We start from the raw sequence: 21465 nt of genomic DNA on the forward strand, positions 1-21465 counted from the left end.
CATAGGAAAGAGATGGAGTGGTCCTATTCTTTTTTGTATTAACTGGGAACCACACAGCAGTGCCAGGAAACACACGGCACATTACATTAACCAAACGTAACATTGGTAGTTTAATTTTCTTTTATTCACTTCTACGTCTTGGCATTCATCTCGGTCACATCCCCACCTCTCTGCAGAAGAGCCCGGGGTGCGTCCGATCCTGATTGATGATCCTGGATTGGGTAAGTCAGGTTCTAACCCGAAGTGGCAGTCTGAATTCTGAATCCTTATCATGGTAACCTAATTCTCGATGAATCACAGAAAACGCTGCACATGTCGTGTGCCTATTCTCTTAATCGCCTTTTACGATATTCATGGGATAGTTCCGTGTAGTTTCCGGCATTAAAGAATAGGACCACCCGATATCTTTCTCATGGATGTCGTAAATGGCGACTAAGAATAGAATAGAATAGAATAGAATAGATTTATTTTCAAAATTGGATGCAAGGTATCACTTATTGACGTCACATAACTTAAATCTAATTATAACTACTACCGCTTCCAAAGCGCATGTGTAGAAGAAGCGGCGGAACACACTACACTGCAGCATTTTCATAGGACGTCAATTTACAAATATAGATCTCTTAAATCTAAATCGTGGACGAATGCACATTGTCTACATTAAAAAACATGTATGAATGTAGAACTGATTATGTCAATACGAATATTTCGTCAAATAAAATAAATATAAAATAAAATATGTACATACCTACTGTACAAATTATGTCAAGATCATGTCAAAAATACACAAGCATTTAAGAGGCCATTATGTCCAGCTCGGGCCACACATGTTTATCATTAATATAATCATCCGTGCTGTAATAGGCTTTCCTACAAAGCTCAACTTTAATATACTGTTTGAATTTTCTATCATTCATTTCAAGAACACTTTTTGGTAATTTATTATAAAATCTTCTTAAAATTATAAATCAGAAAAGATTTCCCTACCTTAGCCAGCCGATGTGCTGGGATCGACAACTTGTAATTGTTCCGCAGTGATCTACTAGTACATTCACCTACTTTTTTGAAAGAGTCTAAGTTTTTCCTAACATGCATGATGTTATCGAATATGTATTGGGAGGGCAAAGTTAAAATATTTAGGTTTTTGAAAAAATCTCTAAGGGAATCTCTTTGTTTAAGACCGTAGATATATCGAATTGCCCTTTTTTGTAAAATAAAAATAGTTTGTATGTCTGCTGCTGATCCCCAAAGCAGTAGACCATATGACATTAAACTATGAAAATAACTAAAATATACTAGCTTAGCAGTTGCCACATCCGTCAAATGCCTAATACGACGAATAGCGTATGTAAGGGTAAGGCTAATGACCTTGGGACTTTTCTTGTAGGCGATGGGCTAGCAACCTGAACGTAGCCTTTCAGTCTTCAAGTCTGCCTCTTTCCCGGAGGGGTAGCCAGAATAAAATAAACTGTCTTTCACACTAGTAGGTAAATTAAAGATAGTATTTTCATTATCACTGATAGTATTTATTGGATTGTATCAGAACAGGTGGGTAAGAACCTAATCTTATCAATAGCGATAGAACATCTGCGTAATACACGTATTTATCAATACAGAATTATTTCAGTTTTGCGTCTTTTTTGCGTACTGTGACTTTGCTAGTGCCGTGTGGTTCCCGGCATCAGTACAAAAAAGAATAGTACCACGACATATCTTTCACATGGATGTCGAAGAAGGCGACTAAGGGACATGCTTATAATATATATAACTTGCAATTCTTCTTTTAAGCGATAGGTTAAAGTAACTCAATATTAAGATCTCAATAATACATAATTAAGCCGTACAGCTGAATGTGTTGCCTTTCAGTCGTTGCGATACTGTTGGCCCCGTCTACCCCGTAAAGAATAAGGACGTGATTATGTTTGTATGTAGGTGTGTTCTTGCACAATATGTTCGTAATACAAATTTAATGAGTAACATCCTTATCAGCGATTTCAATTTTCCTCTGACGTTCCCTGGGACCCAACAATGGGGGTTGTTGGCCCACAATGGGGCAAATGGGTGCAGTAATGGGCCCGATACGGATCTGTATCATGGGACGACGTAATGGAGCCGTGGGGCGCCTAGTAAATCATCCTGTAGGGTGACCATGGGTTTGGGAATGTGGGACTTAAAAAAGGGTAATGTTTCTACATTATCATCTAAAAACAAATGACGCACGCAATAGGTTTTTTTTTTGGTTTATAATTATGATAGGTCACGCATAGGTATAATGAACAACGCAAGTTGATGCTATAACATAACATAACATAAAATCACGCCTCTTTCCCGGAGGGGTAGGCAGACACTACCTCTTTCCACTTGCCACGATCTCTGCACACTTCCTTCGCTTCATCCACATTCATAACTCTCTTCATGCAAGGTCGGCGGTTTCGGGTATACAGCTGTACAATTTGTAAATTTAATTTAAGTTTGTAATCATATCTTTTTTTTTCTTTTTTTATGAGTAGAAAAATTTATTTTATTAGGAAAGGCAAATTTAAAAAAAAAGAACTAAATAAATAACTTATTGTTTGGGCTACAAGACACAATGGAATTTATTCAGCTCAAATTTCTTTATTGTAAATTTTATGGGAATTTTCACCGGGACTATAGGTACCCGTATGGCCTGCTCCAGACTCTTAATTATATATGTATATATTTATATATACGTGATTTTTCAAGAAGATTAATTCATTTGATAATCCGTGAACTGTTTACGAACATACAAACAAATAGACTCACATTTATTATCCACACTACAAAATATAAAACACAAAAATATGTCCACCCGTGCGAAGCCGGGGCGGGCCGCTAGTTTTCTATAAGTTCGCATTTATTATGGTAATTTCGAATTTGTCCGCGTAAACTTATTTGCAGGCAAACTCATGCGTTGAGTTCGTTCAAATGACGATAACTTGACGTGAACCGTGTTTGATGAAACAAACTTTAAATGTTTTTCTTAGTTAAAACAAAGTAATTGGTGAAAGTTTTAAGTAAATCGGTTCAGTACTTTCGGAGATAAGCGTGATCATACATACAGGCAGACAGACAGACAAAAAATAATAAAAAAATATTTTGCTTTCTATTATTCATTCTAAGTGTCCCTCTATCCATTTCAGTCAAAAATACTTAACGTACAGACAAAATATTTTTACTGTTTTATTATATGTATAGATATAAGTTGGGATTGGGAACTGCCAATGTAGACATATGGAAATCGTGACATTCAATCGTTCCATTCACTTTACATTTTTAAGGGCACAAATTCAAGGAATGTTAATGAGAACCACACATTGCTTTATACAATTGTATGTCTGTTTACCGCTGAAGCTGGGTGTCGGCGGCTTTAAACATTTGGCGAAACCCCAAGATCGCTATCTATACTAATATTACAAAGCTGAAGAGTTTGTTTGTTTGAAAGCGCTAATCTCTGGAACTACTGGTTCAAATTGAAAAATTATTTTTGTGTTAAATAGACCATTTGTCGAGGAAGGCTTTTAGACTTTTATATAACATCACGCTGCAACTTTTAGGAGCGAAGAATTAATGGACAATATGGAAAAAAAATCATGGAAAATTATTAATTAATCGTTGAGTGTTTCAATGATGCCCATAATAACTATTCCGCGTGGATGAAGTCGCGGGCATAGCTCGTAGTCAGTGCATTAAAATTCGTATTGGACCTAATTATAAAGATGAATTGTTTCACAGTGGAAGCGTAATATGCATACCTAAAATTTATATTTTCACTTAAAGAAAGTGCCGTGTGGTTCCCGGCACCAATATATAAAAAAACATAGGACCTCTCCATCTCTATTTCTCTCCTATGGATGTCATAAAAGGCGATTAAGGGATAGGCTTATAAATTTGAAATTATTCTGTTAGCCGATGGGCTAGCAATTTGACACTATTTGAATCTCAATTCTATCATTAGGTAAGTAGGCTGAACGTGGCCTGTCAGTCTTTCAAAACTGCTCGCTCTGTCTACCCCGCAAGTGATAAAGACGTGATTATATGAATGAATTAATGAAAAATTAGAGAAAGTATACTTATAATCAAATTTTAGGATTTACTTTTAAATTTTAATTTTTTTTTTATACTTAGTCTACATCTACGTAGTTTACAGACGCATTTAACACATCGCCGTCACCTGTTCATTTTTGTTGTTTTCGAAAGAGATTTAATAAACTCCTTTCTTCATTAATCAAAGCGATAAAATCGCTGTTAACCTTTAAGCCTTACCTTTGGGGTTACCCGCTAACAGCAATTAACGAGGCGATTTACAGCTTGTCCCGTCAACGGCCGGTCAAGATTTTAAAAGCTCATCACTTTTGGCCGACACTTTTTAACTCACTTCAAAATTGGAATGGAATGTGCAGTGTGGTTCCCGGCACCAGTAAAAAAAATAATAGGACCACCCCATTCTCGTTCCCATGGATGCCTTAAAAGGCGACTAAGGGATAGACTTATAAACTTGGGGTTCTTCTTTTAGGCGATGGGCTAGCAACTCGTCACTATTGAAATAGGTATCAATTCTATACATAATTGTGTGTAACTGTCTACCCCGTACGGTATACAGAATTTATTATATGTATGTAGGTGTTATAATTCATTAACTAATTAACCATTTTGTAACAGACGTGTTCAAAATTGACATAATTAATCTGCACTCCAAGCGACGATTAATTTAATTTGCCTCAATTTGGTTTAAAGTTTTAAGCGTACATTTAAGATAACGCTTCATTGTATATCTTAACGGGGCACGGTCGCTTTAAGTGGTTTATTTTACATACAAGTAATTCTGATAGTGTTGCGTTAACGGCCCCGCTGAAAGCATATCTGTCGGTAGTGAGATAAAATTGTGGATTTTATTTTTAAATAGAATAGAATGGAATAGATTTATTGTCAAAATTGTATACAAGGTATCACTTATTGAAAGAGATAGGCTTACAAACTTGGGATTCTTTTTTAGGCGATGGGCTAGCAACCTGTTACTATTTGAATCTCAATTCTATCATTAAGCCAAATAGCTGAATGTGACCATTCAGTCTTTTCAAGACTGTTGGCTCTGTCTACCTCGCAAGGGATATCGACGTGACCATATGTATCTATGTATGTAAACAATTAAAATGACCACCCAACAGGACATTGTTATGCTTTAGGTCGTACTTTTATTTTCTGCTAATAATTTCGCAAAAAGTAATTGAATTAAAAAAAAATATTTGATAACTTATCACTTTCTTGGGCTAGAACAACTCTTTAAAAAAAAACAGGTTTCATAATAAAACAATGGATAAATAAAAATATATTTTATTTAACTACTATAAATGCTCAAATTAATCTTCATCATCATTCCTCATGAAGTTAGAAGAAAAACAGACAAAACAGCCTTTTAAAAACATTCTGATCTAGAGATACCAGAGTATCACCATCAGAGATATCAAAATTTAACAAATTTTCTGAATCATTTTAGCTACAAATAGGCAAAGTGATACTATAACCACTATACATACATACATTCATATACTTACGTCTATATCCCTCGCGGGGTAGACAGAGCCAACAATATTGAAAAGACTGAAAGGCCACGCTCGGCTGCTCAGCTCAATGTTAGAAATGGAATTCAAATAGTGACAGGTTGCTAGCACATCGCCTAATAGAAGAATCCCAAGTTTAAAAGCCTATCCCTTAGTCGCCATTTACGACATCCACGGGAAAGAGATGGAGTGCCGGGAACCACATGGCACCACTATGTTAACCAAAAAATACAAATCTGTATGATTGTGAATACATAGTGAACAAGTTCTGTCTGTCTTTGATATCAATGAGAAAACATCTTCTTATAAAGAGAATACACACAGTAATAGATTAAACACACAAGTAATAAAATCTCATAATAACCTTATTTCAAATTCAAATTAATTTTTTTTTCATTGTTATGTGACATTTCAATATCACTTAATAATTGTCATATCTTTGGGTTTCACAACATTGGTTGACGTCATATAAATTAGTTAAAACTAAGTTTACTGCCGCTTCCAATGCGTCAGCGCAGAAGAAGCGGTAACGAACTGCCCTGCAGCATTTTCATCAATAACGTAATCTTCACAATTATCCAAACTTCGGATAGAAATGTAGACGAGAGTATACATTGTTGTGGTCATTTGATTTTTACGAAATTCAAAAATAAAATGAAAATACATATCAGTATTAGAACCTGTAACTTCTGGAACAATGATGACAGTTTGTCGCATCTTAAATTTATCTTATCTAATCTTGTCTTTCTCAAAATATACGAAAATTTATGTTATCATGTCACATACATTATTTGAAACGTAAACAACGTTGCATTATAAGGAAAAATCTTAAAACTAAAAACTGTATAATTTGACAATGTATTTAATTATAAACTCAACAATAATCAGGAGAAACACTCCACTATATTAAATTAAAATAATAAATGTCAAATAAAACCAAAATATACACCATCATCCGGCAAAAACGTCAATATACATAAATAATAGAAGTCGAAAATCCATAGATATTAATTCACTTTGTTTTGATCGTTTAAGTCATGATTAGCATCAGTCTTGTTTTGTTTCTGTAAAATTTTCACCTTATCACCTTTCAGTCCACTATTTTCTATAATCGATGGTCATTCATCATCAATATTGTTTTTACAATATTTCATAGAGTGGGTATTACCGATGCATTTTCTTCTTTCAAATTCAAGTTTTATTGCAATGTCATTCAACAAACTTGATCTCGTGTTTCGGATGAAAATTTTGTAGGTCTTCATAATATTTTTTTTTATTACTTCGTGGATCAATTTAGATTAAACAGGTCGTTGGATCTGCACTAATCAGATTAATAATAAAAACACTTCCACTATTTGCCTGCCAACTTCCTGCTCCTACTCTCCAACCGGGTTACTCCTGAAGATGCCTCCAATGACGTCATCGGCGCCAACATTCTTAAACGCGTAGCTGATGGAGAGTCCGATGAGGGCGCCGAGCAGGATTCCGACTGCTAAGGCCAGAATTTTCTGACCATAGGGCCATTTGGAGCACGCCCAGTACTGTTCGCGTATGACACTGTAAAGAAAAATGTGTAATTAATATTAAAATTAACAAAGGTCACTTCATGGGATAAGTCCACCATTGCAAGTGATTTGTTTCTTTTATAACTATGTACTATTTTCTTGTTACTGTGTAAATTTCTATGCAAAAAGATATTACAAACAAACAAACAAACAAGGTCGTCCCCACAAATAAGAAAGATAACTAACTTATGAATACTAATCTATCAGTCTTTCTGAACAGTTTCCTCATTTATGAACTTAACTTGACTGCAGATCCAATCAACGCCTCTGGTGCCTTGCTTAATGATTTAGTATGATAATTAATAACATGAAAACTATAATTTATCTAAACATTACAAACAGTTATAGTTTCCAATTTAATGTCCACTTTAAACGAGTATTCATTTCGAAGGTATTAGGCATGAACAAAATCAAATTACCTACTTCAAAGTTGTAATTAGAGTTCATCTAGGATTGGCACAAGACAAAAAACTGAAAATTCCATTCGAGTAACAGCATTAATCTAATTCATCATTAATTAACGTCGATGATTTTGAAAAATTATATCTAGATGTTAAAACAAGCATCTAAATATAATTAACCCTATACCTATAATATCGGCTATCGACTTCAGAATGTCTAAAGATAATATTTGCGATAGATAAGATACTAGTACCGGCTCCGTCTAGGCACGAGACACTTGTACTTTTAATGTAAACAGGTATTCTAATGCCGTTATTATACGTGATTATACAGCTTAGTATAAGATTGCCTGTACATGTTTAATACAACTGTTTACATATATGTCTCCCTTTTGGTTACTACTGATGACATATCCTAATTTAGCTATTTGTGTATCTGTGTGCAGGAGATTATTTTAATCGAATTTTTCTTATCTATTAATTTTAGATATCTTATCAATTTATTTATTATGTTTTCGTGCAGAACGTAAAAGTTTATCTAAAAAAAATCTCAAATTCATCATTTAACTATCTATCAATTATTGGGTCTTCCTCGTGAAAAACAAAAGCATGAAGGATATAGTTGCTTTAAAATGATTTTCTTGTTATCAAATAGTCATTAGTAATATCAGACAAATGAAATCTGATTCTTCAAGTCATAAATTAGTTCTAAAACCAAATTTACACACAATTCAAATTGTCCCCAAAATGCTGATGAGATAACAAGTGTAGATTCACATCAAATTGCCCGTCCCGCAAATATATTAACTTTCTGTGATATGATTATGACTCACGCTTATAACGTTCGCCGCATGGAAGACTACTTCGACAGTGATCGAGTGTGGAAATAAAAGAAAGAATAAAAATCAGTAATTTCCATGAAAATTTTGATGACAGTCCAATTTAAGTTTTTACTAACCCACTCAATATAATTTCTTTTGTTTTCTTCATTCCTATCGGAGATTTTCCATGTCCATATATTGCCATCCCATATTTAATAAAAATAAAATAGTTATCATCGTTTTAACTCTTCAGATAAAAAAATGGTGTCAGACGAGGCTGACCAAAAACCAGCTTGAAGTATTGAAATAAGGTATCACCACTCACAAATAAGCATAAAGAATAAGCAGCGATGAAAGAAAGGGAGAAGATATAGACAGAGAAGTTGTAAAAATCCTGTATATGACAAAATTCCAGATAAAAAGATACTTACGTCGTTGGCGGATCCTGGATCCTGTCCACACTGTCACCAGCGATATTATTAACACTTCCCACAAAGGCAGAGTTCACATACACATAATCACTGCTCCTACTGGACAGTTTCGCAATTCCTCTACCATCTTCTGTTTCGAGTTCGACGCAATGGGTGTGTCTTCTAGGCTTTATGATATGGACTTTCACCTCTCGAACTCCTCCTGAACCAGAATCCATAGCATATTCTTTCCCAGACATAATGTCAGGTCTATGTGCTATCACATTTCGCGAACAACTGAATTTGATATCAACCGTCCGATGTACCTTGATAAGGTATCTGATACAGGTACTACTTCCGTTCCGTTGTGTTGTAAAGTGTTTGCAGTTTGATAAAATTCATTGTTGTTAAGGTTTTCGGTGGGATTTTCTATGTATTTATTATTAATCCCTCAACCTTGTCATTGTGTTTGTTTATTTTTAGAATTAACAAACGTATCATTTGTTTTAGCAGCTCATGCGCATTTTTGTGGGTTTTTATTCGGAAGCTTCAGTAACGGCTTACTATATTATGCCATATGATTATTCACTAAAGTCGAGATTAAATTAAGTAGCGATGCTATGGTCATTACAGTAGTCGCCAAATATATATTTCATCCTCTTTCAACGAATTTGGTCTAGAGAAAACCTGTGCAGTGGTTTTAAATTTTAAAAGGGGTACACGTAAAAATAATGCAGTTAGCAAAAAAAAAAAACCATCGATCGTTATGATGTACTGTGAAACCAATTCCTAATTAATCCCCGTGCAACCCGTCTGGATACAAGAAACAAAATGTCCGGCATAGCTCGCGTGCCGTCACTAGCTCATTAGCCGCGCCATACATGGCGGAGATCACATCGACGCCAGGGAATGCCGCCTTAAGTGGACGAGGCATGGACGTAGGGCATAAATCATAGTTTTACGAGAAGCCTGGCTGCAGTAATAAATATAAATATATATTTATATACCGGACAAATTACACTGATTGAGTTAGCCTCGAAGTAAGTTCGAGACTTGTGTTACGAGATACTAACTCAACGATACTATATTTTATAATAAATACTTATATAGATAAACATCCAAGACCCAGGCCAATCAGAAAAAGTTCTTTTCTCATCATGCCCTGGCCGGGATTTGAACCCGAGACCCCCGGTGTCACAGACAAGCGTAATACCGCTGCGCCACAGAGGCCGTCAAGTAATATTTATTTACTTATCCTTAAATATGATAGACGTGCCAATGTGAAGGATAAATAAAGAAAAACAGACACCAGACACCGAAACCCTGAAGAACAGAGTGGTGGAGGGTGCAATTGGGAACACGCAAAGATATTGGAGAAGGAGTTATATACAAAGGATATTTCATAATAAGTGGTAATGTTGTAAAATCTAATATTTTTGTCAAAACTCATGCACTTGACCATTGAATATATAACAAAGTAGCGATAATGATTGAGACGATAAACTTGACTGATAATTGTTACGTTTCTGCATTTAACTATAACTGATCTATTAACAGTAATGAAAAGCAGCCAATTTTTATATTACCCAAGATGTCTTGATTTCTGTAAACAATTTCAACATTTCTAGTACAAATAAGAAAAAATGGTGCAGAAACTTATAATTTTTCATTCTGCTGATGATTACCGTGGTTGTCACAAGTAACTTTTGTATAATAATATAAACAGTCGCATCCTTCGCTTATATAAAAAAAAAGTTGAAGCAGAATGTTACTAGCCTCAACACTATCAAATCATGACTACATAACGGAATCCATCGTTTTGCGTCCGACTGAATGATTGATCTATGAGCAATTGTGTATCGCTCAAAGTTCTTGTCGAACCGAACTAGAATTCATCACACAGAACGCAATTCTATCAAAGCCATCTACTAAGATCAGGTTTATGATTAACCACCATTTACCATGGATGTCGTAAAATGCGACTAAGGGATAGGCTTATAAACTTAGGATTCTTTATTTAAGCGATAGGCTATCAACATCTCACTATTTGAATCTCAATTCTATCATCAAGCCAAACAACTGAACGTGGCTTTTCAGTCTTTTCAAGACTGTAAGCTCTGTCTACCCCGCAAGGGATATAGACGTGATTATATGTATGTAAACTATGACTAACAAGCAAAATTCCAGTTTAGTACTCGCATGCGATTCATCGTTTATTATTGAAGCATCTTCATCTTTCTTAATAATGTCCCTAATGAGCCTCTTTAGCATATTTAACCTTTTTTCGCGAAATGCCAAACCGTATAAGGGCAGCCGTAACTCTCCCTTAAGGATCTCGTCTGTCCACCTGATTGCCTGTTGAATTGATTATTCAAATGAGCCACTATCGTCCAGGCTTTCACTCTCGCCCTTACCCGCTTTATCAGGATTGTAAGGAAATGTTAACAGGGTGTTAGCTAGTGTTTTATTGTCAGTTTGTAAAACAAAGTGCTCTTTGATTTTATCGTCAGTGTTTGTTTGATTTAAAACGTTAATTTTTTTACGTGCATTCGAACCCAAATTAAACATACATACATACATAAAATCACGCCTCTTTCCCGGAGGGTTAGGCAGAGACTACATCTATCCACTTGCCACGATCTCTGCATACTTTCTTCGCTTCATCCACATTCATAACTCTCTACATGCAAGCTCGGCGGTTTCGGATACTCTTGACCTGACCCAAATTTATAACAGCACCAATTTTGACTTTTGAGTCATATTGTACTTATAAAAAAAAAATTATGTTATCGCGATGCAGTACAATTTAAAGATCAGTGTTAATTACTTTAAATATTTGTTTTAATGTTAGGTTATTATTTGATAAGATATTAATTTAGAACATGTCACTCTTGAGTACTCAAATGTCGAATGATCTTATTACTGTATGTCTTTTTTATTATATTACACTTACTCCCAATTTTTATGTTTACTTTACAGCTCATTAACATTGTATTTTTATTTATAATTAGCTAATGTCTCTGATTTATTTTATCGTTACAAAGGCTAGCTTTAGTTAGTAAAGTTAAGTAAATATCTTTTGTCTTTTCTTATTTTGACATTTTAACGTTTTCTGGTACCTATTTCTATTGCACTAACCCTTACCGTCTCCGTCAAAGTTAAATTGTATAGACTGAACAACTTCAAAAGAATCCTGTTCTTAGTTGCATTTGAGGAATACTTTTATATAATATACTTTTTCTTCCAAATATTCAGGTGTGGTGTTAACAAGTTAATAACATATTCCCACGTGTGGGCGTGGGGGTGTTAATAGCACTAATTCGTCAGCCACGGCTCGCTCGTCTAATACCACAGTGATTTTAATTCTTCGTTTGCTTTGACATGGCGTTAAATTTAAGAATTTAGGATCGATAAATATAAAAGTCTAAATCCTTTGCGGTATAGACAGAGCCAACCATATCATTATATGCATAAGTTGAATTTCATTATTCCTACTCGTATCATAAATACATTACTGATTAATATTTTATCTGCTTTATTTCGGCTTTGCTTTGTTGTTTGGATCTGTAGAATGTTGTTTACAGCCAGCATTATGCTGAGGTGAACCTTTGGGAACACCATCCTTTTTATACTCTTTTTTTTATTTTATTTTTTTGTTATTATGGTGTTCATTAAATCAATACTTTTTACTTTTACTTTTTTTTTCAGAAAATGGAGCTCCTCCACGTTATAATAAAGTCCGGCCCATCTCCCCGACCCCTCGCGTGGTCGCTGGAGGTTTCTCCATCAGATTCTGGTGAAGACTGGCGCATGGCTCGAGCTTTTGGTGATAAGGAACATTGCAGGTATACATATCTGCCTTCTGTATTTTGTCTTCAAACTATGAATGTAGTCTAATGCATACTATAGAGTATTACATGATTTGACGCAGTTTTCAAAAGATTGTCTGAAAGAGATTGCAATGCGATTGCGAATGATTGAGAATGATGCCTTCTGTGCCACACCTATTTACGATTTAATATTTTAATACAACAAAGGAAATTTTATCCATTCAAAGAATTTTTATAAGTCGGCTATATTAATTATCTTACATACAATAGCTCTTTTTCGTCACTTCGCCTGCCCGAATTTATCGCCACCTACATAAGAATAGGTCTAGTTTTTTTCGCAAATTTCACGGAAACTTTAGTTTTAACCTGGATGAAAAGTATCCTATATTCTCCTACAGGCCCTTTATTATATACGTAGGTATTAGCTGTCTCGGCAAACGTTGTTTTGCCATATAAATAGTTTCTATTTAATTTCTAGATTAGATTCTCAGACCTAATCAATATGCTAACAAAATTTTATGGGATTCGGTCAAGCCGTTTCTGAGGAATACGGGAACGAACATTGTGACACGGAATTTTATATATAAGAAACATAAAACTTATTACTACTTATTCGCAAAATTTTAAGAAGCTTGGTTTAGAAGATAACGGGTGAAGGGAAAACAAACAAACAAACTTACTTTCTGTCTGTTTGTCTGTGTCTGTCTTTCGCATCATCTCTCTCATCATCTCGCATCATATCTGTGGGATTGACGCATTTCATGGATTTTTCATATAGGTACTTACCAAATATATGTATGTATGTATGTACTTACCAAAAAATGTATTTCGTCCTAGTGATGTCATATGGTTGGATCTTATCGTGACCGTTTGGACTTTATCAAAGAAACGTAATTTCGAATTGTTGTAAAGGCATTTTAATTCACAATTGCGCATGCGGATATGCGCATCCTTACACCAAGATAATTAAATTCGATATTATTCTAAATTAATAAACTAAAAGTTGAAAATATATATAGTGTCAAAAAGAGAAATTTACACTAAACACGCCCGGTGTTTAGTGTAAATTTCTCTTTTTGACTTTCTCTTTTCTCCTGAAGATTCTATAAGATCATAAGGGCTACATTATGTACACGCCAACATTGGTTGACGTCGACGACGCTTCCAAAGTGTCAGTGCAGAAGAAGCGGTAACAAACTGCACTGCAGCATTTTCTTTAATAATTTCAACTTTGACATCTAAAATAAGGTACGTAAGGGACACATTTAGCGAAGCGGTAGTAGTTATAATTAGATATAAGTGATGTGACGTCAATAAGTGCTACTTTGTATCCAATTTTGAAAATAAATCTTTTCTATTCTATTTTATTGCGCTTGTACCTTGACCGTTCAACATTTCTTCCAGGAAGCTATGGAACTTACGACCGGAGAGAAGAAGAAGGAAAGCAAGAGGTGCTAGAAAAGGTCGCGCTGACAAACCCACCTGCTCTTCAGAGTTCTCAAGTCCAAAGCCATTGGAAAATGGTCAGGTAAGAGCGAAATTCTACTCCTCTCCCTCTAACCATATAAATAAAGAAACGAGTTGGGTGATCATTGCTGACACGGTAGTCTATACTAATATTATAAAGCTGAAGAGTTTGTTTGTTTGAACGCGCTAATCTCAGGAACTACCGGTTCGAATTGAAAAATTATTTTTGTGTTGAATATACCATTTATCGAGGAAGGCTTTAGTATATAATATCACACTGCAACTATTAGGAGCGAAGAAATAATGGAGAATGTGACAGAAATCGGGGAAAATTATTCATCCTTGAGGGCTTCAATGATGCCCAAGATAACTATTCCACGCGGACGAAGTCGCGAGCGGCCTCTAGTAATGGCATAAGTCGTGCAGCCAGCCATTATGTTGCAAAATATCGATTCATTGGGATTCAAAATGGGAGATTCAATTGCCTCTTGTTCAGCACTTGTAACGGTGCGGGGATCTTCTCTAATTTTCAGGGGTGTTTCGAAGTCTGAAGCTGAAGTAAATGGTGGAGAGAGTAAGAAATAATAACGCAAACATCATCTTCAAGAGTTTCTTACACCGTGGGGAGCATATTAAGAGGGAGTTTAAGCAATACGAGCCTTTGCCTCCAACAAAATCTGATCAAATTTTATCACTATTCCAAATTATTTTTCAGATGCACGTAAATCTGGGCGAGGGTGTTCTGGCCCGCCGAGTGAAGGTGTCGTTCCGAGCAGCCCACCCTGCGCCCGCGCAGCGTCGGTACTACACTCTCCGGACCCTGACCCTGGCTGCGAGATGTGTGTGTCATGGCCACGCTCGGCAGTGCGCTGTTGATGCTAAGGTCAGATTGTAATATGATAGCAGTAATTATAAAATTGAAGAAATATTAAATATTGAAGTGCCGTGTGGTTCCCGGCACCATTAGAAAAAAGAATATGACCCGTTCATCTCTTTCCCATGGATGTCGTAAAAGGCGACTAAAGGATAGGCTTATAAACGTGGAATCTTCGTTTAGGCGACAGGCTAGCAACCTGTCACTATTTGAACCTCAATTCTATCATTAAGCCAAACGTGGCCTATTAGTCTTTTTAAGACTGTTGGCTCTGTCTACCCCGCAAGGGTTATAGACGTGATTATTCATTCATTGACAGATACTTAGAGGTTTACCCTTTCACATTCTGTTGTTTGTTTCATCATTTCCATAATAAAGTCTATTGTTCACTACTGGAGCATGTTGCTACTGGTACTACCCATTTCCGATAATGGGAAGAGCGACAAATATAATTCTATATTCGGCTCAATACCACCCATTTGCTGATCATATCATCAGTCTCGCCAAGACCATTACGAACCTTCACAATATTACCCGACCAGCTGGACCCACTAACCTCGGTACTTCTACTTCCAGGGCGTCAAATGTGACTGCATCCATAACACCTGCGGCCCCCAATGCTCTAGATGCTGTTCAGGTGGACCCTGGCGACCCCAGGAGCCGTGTGACGATGGCAAAGAGTGTTCTTGTGGAGATAGAGGTGCCTGTACCTTTGACGATACGGGTACTATTGTCTGCGTTAATTGTACGGTAAGTTGCTTGTACTAGTGCCGTGTGGTTCCCGGCTCCAGTAAAAAAAACTAAATTGACGGCCTCTGTGGCGCAGCGGTAGTACGTTTGTCTGTGACACCAGAGGTCCCGAGTTCGAATCCCGACCACGGAATGATGAGAAAAGAACTTTTTCTGATTGGCCAGGCCAATCTTGAATGTTTATCTATAAAAATCTGCCGTGTGGTTCCCAGCACCAGTACAAGAATAGGACCACTACATCTCTTTCCCATGGATGTCGTTAAAGGCGACTTAGGGATAGGCTTACAAACTTGGGACTCTTGGCGATGGGCTAGCAACCTGTCACTATTTGAATCTCAATTCTATCATTAAGCCAAATAGCGTGGCCTATCAGTCTTTTCAAGACTGTTGGTCTTTTCAAGACTGTTGGTCTACCCCGCAAGGGATATAGACGGGATTATATGTATGCACTTAATGTTTTCAGGAAAATCGCGCTGGACCGTTATGTGACCGCTGTCTCCCAGGATTCTACAGCGTCCTACCTGATGGGGTCTGTCAACCTTGTGAATGTGACCCAGAAGGTTCAAATGGTAAAAAAAAAATATCTTATGTTTGCGTGTTTCAACGCAAGCGCAACGGTTCGGGATTCAGGGTCCGCCTGATCCTAAATTTGCATAACCCTAATATCAACCTCAATTGGTGATCTGAAAGACCAAAATTAATACGATGGAATGGTTCACCTTAGTATCCGATATGTATGTTTACAACGATATGTGGCCCGAGCTTGACATAATACAAACATACATACATAAATCACACCTCTTTCCCGGAGGGTAAGGCAGAGACCACATCCTTCCACTTGCCACAATCCCTGCATACTTCTTTCGCTTCATCTACACTCTCTTCATGCAAGCTCGTCCGTTGCGAGTACTCTTGACATGACCTTTTGCTAGAACGCCTCCGATTTGATCAAGGAGACCTATTTTATTCATTGTTACACATCCAGATACCTGAACGTGCAGGTTTCCTCACGATATTTTCTTTCACCGTAAGAGCATAGGTTAGTATTCAAACTAATGTACATCACTACGAAAATAGTCATAGACGTGACTACATGTATGTAATTATGTATTCTTGACAGGAACGTGCAAATGGAACAAGAAGAGTCACCAGATCTCGTGCTGGTGCCGGCCTGGATTCGCGGGCGCGCGGTGCGACTCCTGCGCAGACCCGGCGGCGGCGTTCCCCAGCTGCCTCACGCCGACGGAGCCTCCGTGCTACTGTGACCCCAGGGGCATCGTGGACCCTACCAGGATTTGCGACGAAGTCTGTGAGTGCAAGGTATGTCATCATACATACATAAAATCACGCCTCTTTCCCGGAAGGGTAAGCAGAGACTATTCCTTTCCACTTGCCACGATCTCTGCATACTTCCTTCATGTATGTCATCATGCCTGTTTGTTTATTTGTAAACTCTTTATTGCACATTAAAAGGAATATAACAAATTACATAACAGTTCTTGGATTTAGAAGAGTATTATGTCCAATGGCAGACTTATCCCAATTAGGATTTCTTTCAGTCAACCAATATTGGTATTAACAGAGTTCTGTATCGTTCCTGAACTTTGGGATTCCTGAAATCAGAATGTAATGATGATGGAGCTCAGCTAAAACAATATTAGGTAAGGTTTCCACGGTCAGTCTTTCAGCTGCTTGCCTAGAAATAAAAAAAAATATAACGTATTAACAACTACTTCTCTTCTTATTTATTTATTTTATTTATTTATTTATTTATGTACACGAAATTATAAACTTATCTTAAGTTATCTTTATTGCAAGAAGAATATTAGAACGACTGGTGTAGCGGTAAAACAATTATTGAGGTCGCTGGATTTTTGGTTAAAAGTGAAAATTGAGCGGGAAAAGCGGGAAGCGGGAATGTGAAACGCACAACACGTTCCTTAAATTCTTGTTGGTTGGCTTCTTGGGCCCTGGCCTGGGTTCTTCTTGTTTCAGAGATTAAAACACGCACTTTTACTAGTTTTTATTAATTGTGAACGGAGCGGTCAATATGCGGCCATATTTTTTTTTTTCAATCACTGGTTTAAATTTTAAATGTTCTATGGCTCCATTCGTAGTAAGGTCATCGAGTGTTTTCGAGCTCCGAAGAAACCACATATGCTGTCAATATCGTATTGTGCGGAATGAAAACGACTTCGGTATAAGACTATTTGTTTAATTGCAATATAGTAAATGTTCTTTGTTTTTAAATTTCTGTTTCAGAAAAACGTAATGGGCGACCGTTGCGACACCTGCGCCCTGGGTCATTTCGGCCTCAGTGCTGACCTGGCAGACGGCTGCCGGCCATGTTATTGCTCTCATATCACCGACTCCTGTACCACCGCCCCCCATCCCGAACCGGAGAAACCAGATGTAAGTGGAAGTTTTAATTATGTACTTATATTTGTATGGCAGAGACTATCTATATATATAAAACTCTTCCGTTACTGAGTGACTGACTGATAGACAACGCACAGTCGAAACTACTGGTCGTAGACAGCTGAAATTTGGAATGTAGGTTCCTTGGGATATGTAGGGGAGCACTAAGAAAGGATTTTTGGAAATTCAACCCCCAAGGGGGGGAAAAGGGGTATCCTTGGGTTTATAAACTTGAAACTTGGCATGAACACGTACATAGGCAAGTAAATATGTTTGACATTATAAGTTTTTTCAAACTACCCTCCAATCGTGATTTAGGGGGTGCGATTGGGTGACTGATTTATTAACGCACAGCCGAAACCGCTCGGTATAGGAGTCTGAGATTTTGAACAGAGGTTCCTTTAGTAACATAAGTGAGCATTAAGAAGGGATTTTTGAAATGTCAACCCCCAAGGGGGGGAAACGGGATAAACTGAGCCGGGCTGCGGGAAAGTTCTAACGAGATACCGTGGCCCCGGAACGCAAAGGGCAACTGAAGGAACGAGGTGGGTTTTAGTCAGTAAAAGTCTGACACTCCCTTCCGTTCCACCCAGAGCGGGAGAGGTCATTTGATGATTTCCCATCCTTAAAAAAAAAGACTTTGTATGACATCTTTCAGTCGTCTCTTTAACATACATAACAAGACAAGCCTATAGAATGGTTTTGCGAACGAGCTATTTTGACTCCGAAGAACGAACAAGCTGCATTTATTAACGACATACTTTTAAAGTCATTCGACGGAGAAGAAAAGATTTATAAATCCATAGACACACCATGCCATGCAGACGACGCTACAAATTATCCGGTCGAATTCTTAAATTCACTTAAACCAGCTGGTCTTCCATACCATAGGCTTGCACTGCGAAAAGGTACACCGGTAATGTTGCTTCGTAACCTGAAACCACCGAAATTGTGTAACGGCACCAGGTTGCAAGTCAAAGCCTTACATAAATATTTAGTTGAGGCCGTTATTTTGACAGGATGTGCCCGAGGAGAAACGGTATTCGTCCCGCGCATTCCTCTAATGCCCAATGACCTTCCATTTGAATTTAAGCGCCTTCAATTTCCTCTAAAAGTTTGCTTTGCGATGACGATAAATAAGTCTCAAGGGCAAACTTTTAAAGTCGCTGGTGTTGATTTAAGAGAAGATTGTTTCTCTCATGGACAACTGTATAGTATGTTGCTTGCTCGCGTGTCAGCTCTCCCTCTAACCTGTTCATACTGGTAAATAATAAAAAAACTAAAAATATTGTTTACAAGGAAATCCTGTAAGGCCTCTTCGTCCTATAAATCCTGTTTTTTTTTCTTTTGAGACGATGATTTTGTCTCGCTTTACTTTTTCTATATAGATTTGTATGTATACTAATATTATAAAGAGGAACAATCTATTTTTTTATATGTTTGTTTGTTTACACATGTAATCGATAAACTCCGAAACTACTGAATCGATTTCAAACATTCACCATTAGAAAGCTACATCATCCCTGAGTAACACAGGCTATATTTAATTCCAGTTGTAACAAGATTTCAGCCTGTGGAAGAAAAAGCCCTGTCGAGATCATTAAAAAACGCTATATATAACCGAATTACACGTGGGCGAAGCCGCGGGCGGAAAGCTAGTATACAATATTAAAACTATTGACAGAAGAGAAATAAAAACAGAGGGAAGTCCATCGTTGACGATGAACTTATACCCAGCGTGAAATCCAGATATGGATACAACACATAACCTTAATCTGCGAATTCAGTTAATATTCACCGTAATAAGGCACCGCTCCAGAATGCGGACTCTGTTAATGTTAACAGCTTGGCGGAACATTCTGCCTGCAGACGGAACAGTAGCCGGCTGGTTTTCAATCGTGATTCTGTGAACTTGGGATTCTTCTTTTAGGTGATGGGCTAGGAACCTATCACTATTTGAATCTCAATTCCATATTCAAGCTGCCGGCTGAACGTGGCCTTTCAGTCTTTGTGAGCCTGTGGGACTGCTGACTCTCTCAATCCTTTTCCAGATCATGTTCCCACTGGGTGAGGCGTGGCTTGTGAGCGACGCCCAGGAGAACCAGACTCTGGAGTCTTCCGTTGATGAGCAAGGAAAACCATATATTGTCAGCTATGAGGTGATTACACTACGCATACGTATTTGATTGATTATTTGTAATAACTTTAATTCTGTAATCACATAGTTATAAAAGAAATAAATCACTTGTAATGGCGGACTTATCCCATGACGGTATCTCTTTTTCAACCGTTTAGTTTCTCGTAATGTTTGCTTGTTTTTTACACTATCACTAACTATAAAAATGATGCCAACCGTTTCATGATCAGTCATTCCAAAAAACAGGATATTAAAGGTTAAGAAAAAACGAACGAACTGCTAAAGATATCGACAGATTATGAATAAAACATCATAATGATGTTCAGATATTTTTTGAACTACTCATTTATAATTTTAATTTAATTGGGTTGACTTTAGGTCTTTTTGACATTTGTTTTTATTTTATTTTTTGATATGTTCATATATTCTTATTAATTCCTTTCAAAAATGTATACATTGTTTTAAAACTTGATACAACATAAAAATAATAAATTAAAATGAAAACCTGTACAGTCATAATTAAATAGAATTTTTTTTTTTTTATTCGTTGACATAATTTGTTCCCGCCTTAAAACGACATTGTTACAGGTGGAAGGTTGGGACTATTTCTACTGGTTCACACGTTCGTGGCGCGGCGAACAGCTGGACACATACGGAGATCTGCTGCAAGCTACCATCTCCTGGAGCGTGGTCCGGGGAGACACTGAGGGGGACCCCACATTGGCTCCAGACTTCATACTGGTCGCTGCTGGTGAGAAATTCTCTTTATCGTTATGTTAGGAAGTACACTGCTGAACAAAGTTTTCATGTATAGGTGGTATCTTCTTCGACCTGAAGTCTCCTTGGAAGCCTAATCATGCGTCCTCATAAAATGTTATGCATAATACCATCGGTCCAATTAGTTGGTAGTTGCATTGCTTTACATACACGGTCACGTCTATATCCCTTGCGGGGTAGACAGAGCTAACAGTCTTGAAAATACTGACAGGCCACGTTCAGCTGTTTGGCTTAACGATAGAATTGAGATTCAAATAGTGACATGTTGCTAACCCATCGCCTAAAAGAGAATCCCAAGTTTGTAAGCCTATCCCTTAGTCGCCTTTTACGATATCCATGGGAAAGAGACGGAGTGGTACTATTCTTTTTTTTTTATTGGTGCCGGGAACCACACGGCATTTTCCATCGATGCGATAAACCGACAAAGTGATGTTAT

The 21465-nt window shown here is 37.1% G+C and overlaps 2 protein-coding genes across 2 annotated transcripts in view; one reads left to right on the top strand and one right to left on the bottom strand.

Annotated features, from left to right (window-relative positions):
• LOC106136854 (laminin subunit alpha lam-3) overlaps nt 1–21465 on the top strand; it is a 148665-nt gene that overhangs the window by 42394 nt on the left and 84806 nt on the right. The window contains exons 4-12 of the mRNA XM_013337515.2: nt 12485–12621; nt 14011–14134; nt 14789–14956; nt 15524–15697; nt 16161–16266; nt 16818–17017; nt 17960–18109; nt 20167–20274; nt 20841–21003. Coding sequence (XP_013192969.2) covers nt 12485–12621; nt 14011–14134; nt 14789–14956; nt 15524–15697; nt 16161–16266; nt 16818–17017; nt 17960–18109; nt 20167–20274; nt 20841–21003 — 1330 coding nt within the window. The remainder of the gene's footprint in view (nt 1–12484; nt 12622–14010; nt 14135–14788; nt 14957–15523; nt 15698–16160; nt 16267–16817; nt 17018–17959; nt 18110–20166; nt 20275–20840; nt 21004–21465) is intronic.
• On the bottom strand, nt 5337–9089 carry LOC106136855 (uncharacterized). The gene is made up of 2 exons (XM_013337517.2): nt 8798–9089; nt 5337–7136 (listed from the first exon to the last, which is right to left on the bottom strand). The coding sequence occupies exons 1-2, from the start codon at nt 9034–9036 to the stop codon at nt 6956–6958; spliced, it is 420 nt and encodes a 139-aa protein (XP_013192971.1). The 5' UTR covers nt 9037–9089; the 3' UTR covers nt 5337–6955.

The sequence above is a fragment of the Amyelois transitella genome, chromosome 2 (assembly GCF_032362555.1).
Source record: "Amyelois transitella isolate CPQ chromosome 2, ilAmyTran1.1, whole genome shotgun sequence".
In the NCBI taxonomy this organism is placed as follows: domain Eukaryota; kingdom Metazoa; phylum Arthropoda; class Insecta; order Lepidoptera; family Pyralidae; genus Amyelois; species Amyelois transitella.

What these genes read in the sequence shown, in the direction of transcription:
- LOC106136855 (XM_013337517.2), bottom strand. Translation starts at nt 9,036, where the DNA reads ATGTCTGGGAAAGAATATGCTATGGATTCTGGTTCAGGAGGAGTTCGA. An exon ending in ATCCAGGATCCGCCAACGAC is followed by an intron (nt 7,137 to 8,797) that starts GTAAGTATCTTT and finishes TTTTCTTTACAG; the next exon opens with TGTCATACGCGAACAGTACT.